Source organism: Hevea brasiliensis, chromosome 14 (assembly GCF_030052815.1).
Source record: "Hevea brasiliensis isolate MT/VB/25A 57/8 chromosome 14, ASM3005281v1, whole genome shotgun sequence".
In the NCBI taxonomy this organism is placed as follows: domain Eukaryota; kingdom Viridiplantae; phylum Streptophyta; class Magnoliopsida; order Malpighiales; family Euphorbiaceae; genus Hevea; species Hevea brasiliensis.
The window spans coordinates 69,817,158-69,818,988 of record NC_079506.1 but is presented as its reverse complement, the minus strand read 5'-3'; the positions used below and the strand labels follow the sequence as shown (position 1 = coordinate 69,818,988).

Genomic DNA, 1,831 nt, shown 5'->3' with positions numbered 1-1,831 from the left:
ATTGAATTACATATTACTGATTTTTCAATTTCATTTGACACGTTCTTGGAAAATTTTCAAGAATTACATAAGACCAAACCTCTCAAATTCTCATTGCAATTTAAAAGCAAGCAACCATGAACTATCTGCAGAAATTAACATGCAAATGTTCCAAATTTAAGAGCTTTAATATCCAAAATTCAGGGCAAATATGTTAAAAGATCAAATTGGAAAATAATCAAATTATCATAGAATGCAATAATTTCATGTTCACAAATATGATTTTCTTTTAAAAAAACCGACCCAACTTACAAAAATAACGCATCATCCTCAACCTTAGTATATAAACCATCTTTAAGGGTATTGCAAATATAAAAGATCTGAATAAGCAGAGCCTGTTAAAGACCCTTCTGCCAAAATCAGTAGCGCCTCCCCAGAGAACCACCACCTTTGTTCTTTGCAAAAAAGGCAATCTTGGGTTTTGGAATATCATGTATGTCTATCACTTGAATTGTTCTTTGCTTCTTGGCATTTAAGGCTTCTTTGTAATTCTCTTGAAGCCTCTTCCTTGCAGAGGCCAGCCTCTCATAATCAACTTCTCTCTCTCTTTGCTGCTGCTGCTCTCTCTGTCTCTGCACATTGTGAGAAACAGAAACTGATTGATGGGTAGGTCTACGAGGAGCTTCTTTTCGAGGAACCGGTTTTGGCTTTCCTTCTGGTTCACAAGTTTTCTTGTCTGAATCAGAACTCTCTTTGTGAGTATTTGGAGAGTATGCAATATCAGGAACCTGGTTCCGGGAAATTTTCTGCTGTGGGGAGTTCCCATCAGCCGTTAGAGTAGAGGATGCTTGCTCTTCTTGAGGATTTAGCCTCAACCATTCATCTACAATTTCTCTCCATTTCCTGACAAGTTGCTTCACTAATCTCCGAACATCATCGGATGAATGCTTTCTCAAACTACTGACATGTCTTCCAATGCCAGTGTCCTTGAGTGCCTCGAAGGTCATATCCATATCTGCTAAAGTTTGAAGCAAATCAACCAGAGAATCTTGAGACTGATCAGGATTTTCAAGATGTTGTATAATCTCCAAAATCTTCTTCTGCTTATCGTCGAACAATCCCGCAAATGGATCCAATTCATCATCGTTTTCTTCATGTTCATCTCCATAAATCGACCCACTACGACATCCATCTCCAACTTTGGCTTCATTTCTGTTTTCTCTCATTTCATGCCCATCACTAATCCTGCCCATACTCCTACATTGACCAGACGAGCTCAATGCGCATAGCATTTCAACAATCTTATCTCTCCGCTGCTTCAATTCAGCCCCGAAATCCAACGAAGCCACCAATATCGCAGTGTCAATAAAAGTCCAGACGTCAACACCCGTAATCTCCAGAATCCATCGAAAATCATCTATATCCATTCTATATATCTTGATAAAAAACAAAGAACAAAGAATTGATATACCGGAAGAACAAAGAACTTGTATATTTTCTTGGGTATATAATATGAATCTTCGGCGATAGAAGTCTGATGGAGAAGCAAAACAATAAGTAATAATCTGACTCCAAATTTCGCTAGGAAACCAGACTCCTAAATTCACTGGGAAAACAAAATAATAATAATAATAATAATAATAATAATAATAATAATAATAATAATAATAATAATAATAATAATAATAATAATAATAATAATAATAATTTCTGCAATTATTTTAAACAAATAAATTTTCATAAAATTTTGTAAATTTTATTTATAAATTCATTTTAAATTTTATATCTCTATTCCTATAAAATCTATCATACTTCTAATTCTATTAAGGTTGGTAAAATTTACAATTAAAGC

At 34.5% G+C, this 1,831-nt stretch overlaps 1 protein-coding gene across 1 annotated transcript; it reads right to left on the bottom strand.

The window, feature by feature from the left end:
• Nucleotides 1-295: 295 nt before the first annotated feature.
• On the bottom strand, nt 296-1,409 carry LOC110667787 (probable mediator of RNA polymerase II transcription subunit 26c). The gene has a single exon (XM_021828758.2). The coding sequence runs from the start codon at nt 1,404-1,406 to the stop codon at nt 399-401; it is 1,008 nt and encodes a 335-aa protein (XP_021684450.2). The 5' UTR covers nt 1,407-1,409; the 3' UTR covers nt 296-398.
• Nucleotides 1,410-1,831: the final 422 nt, after the last annotated feature.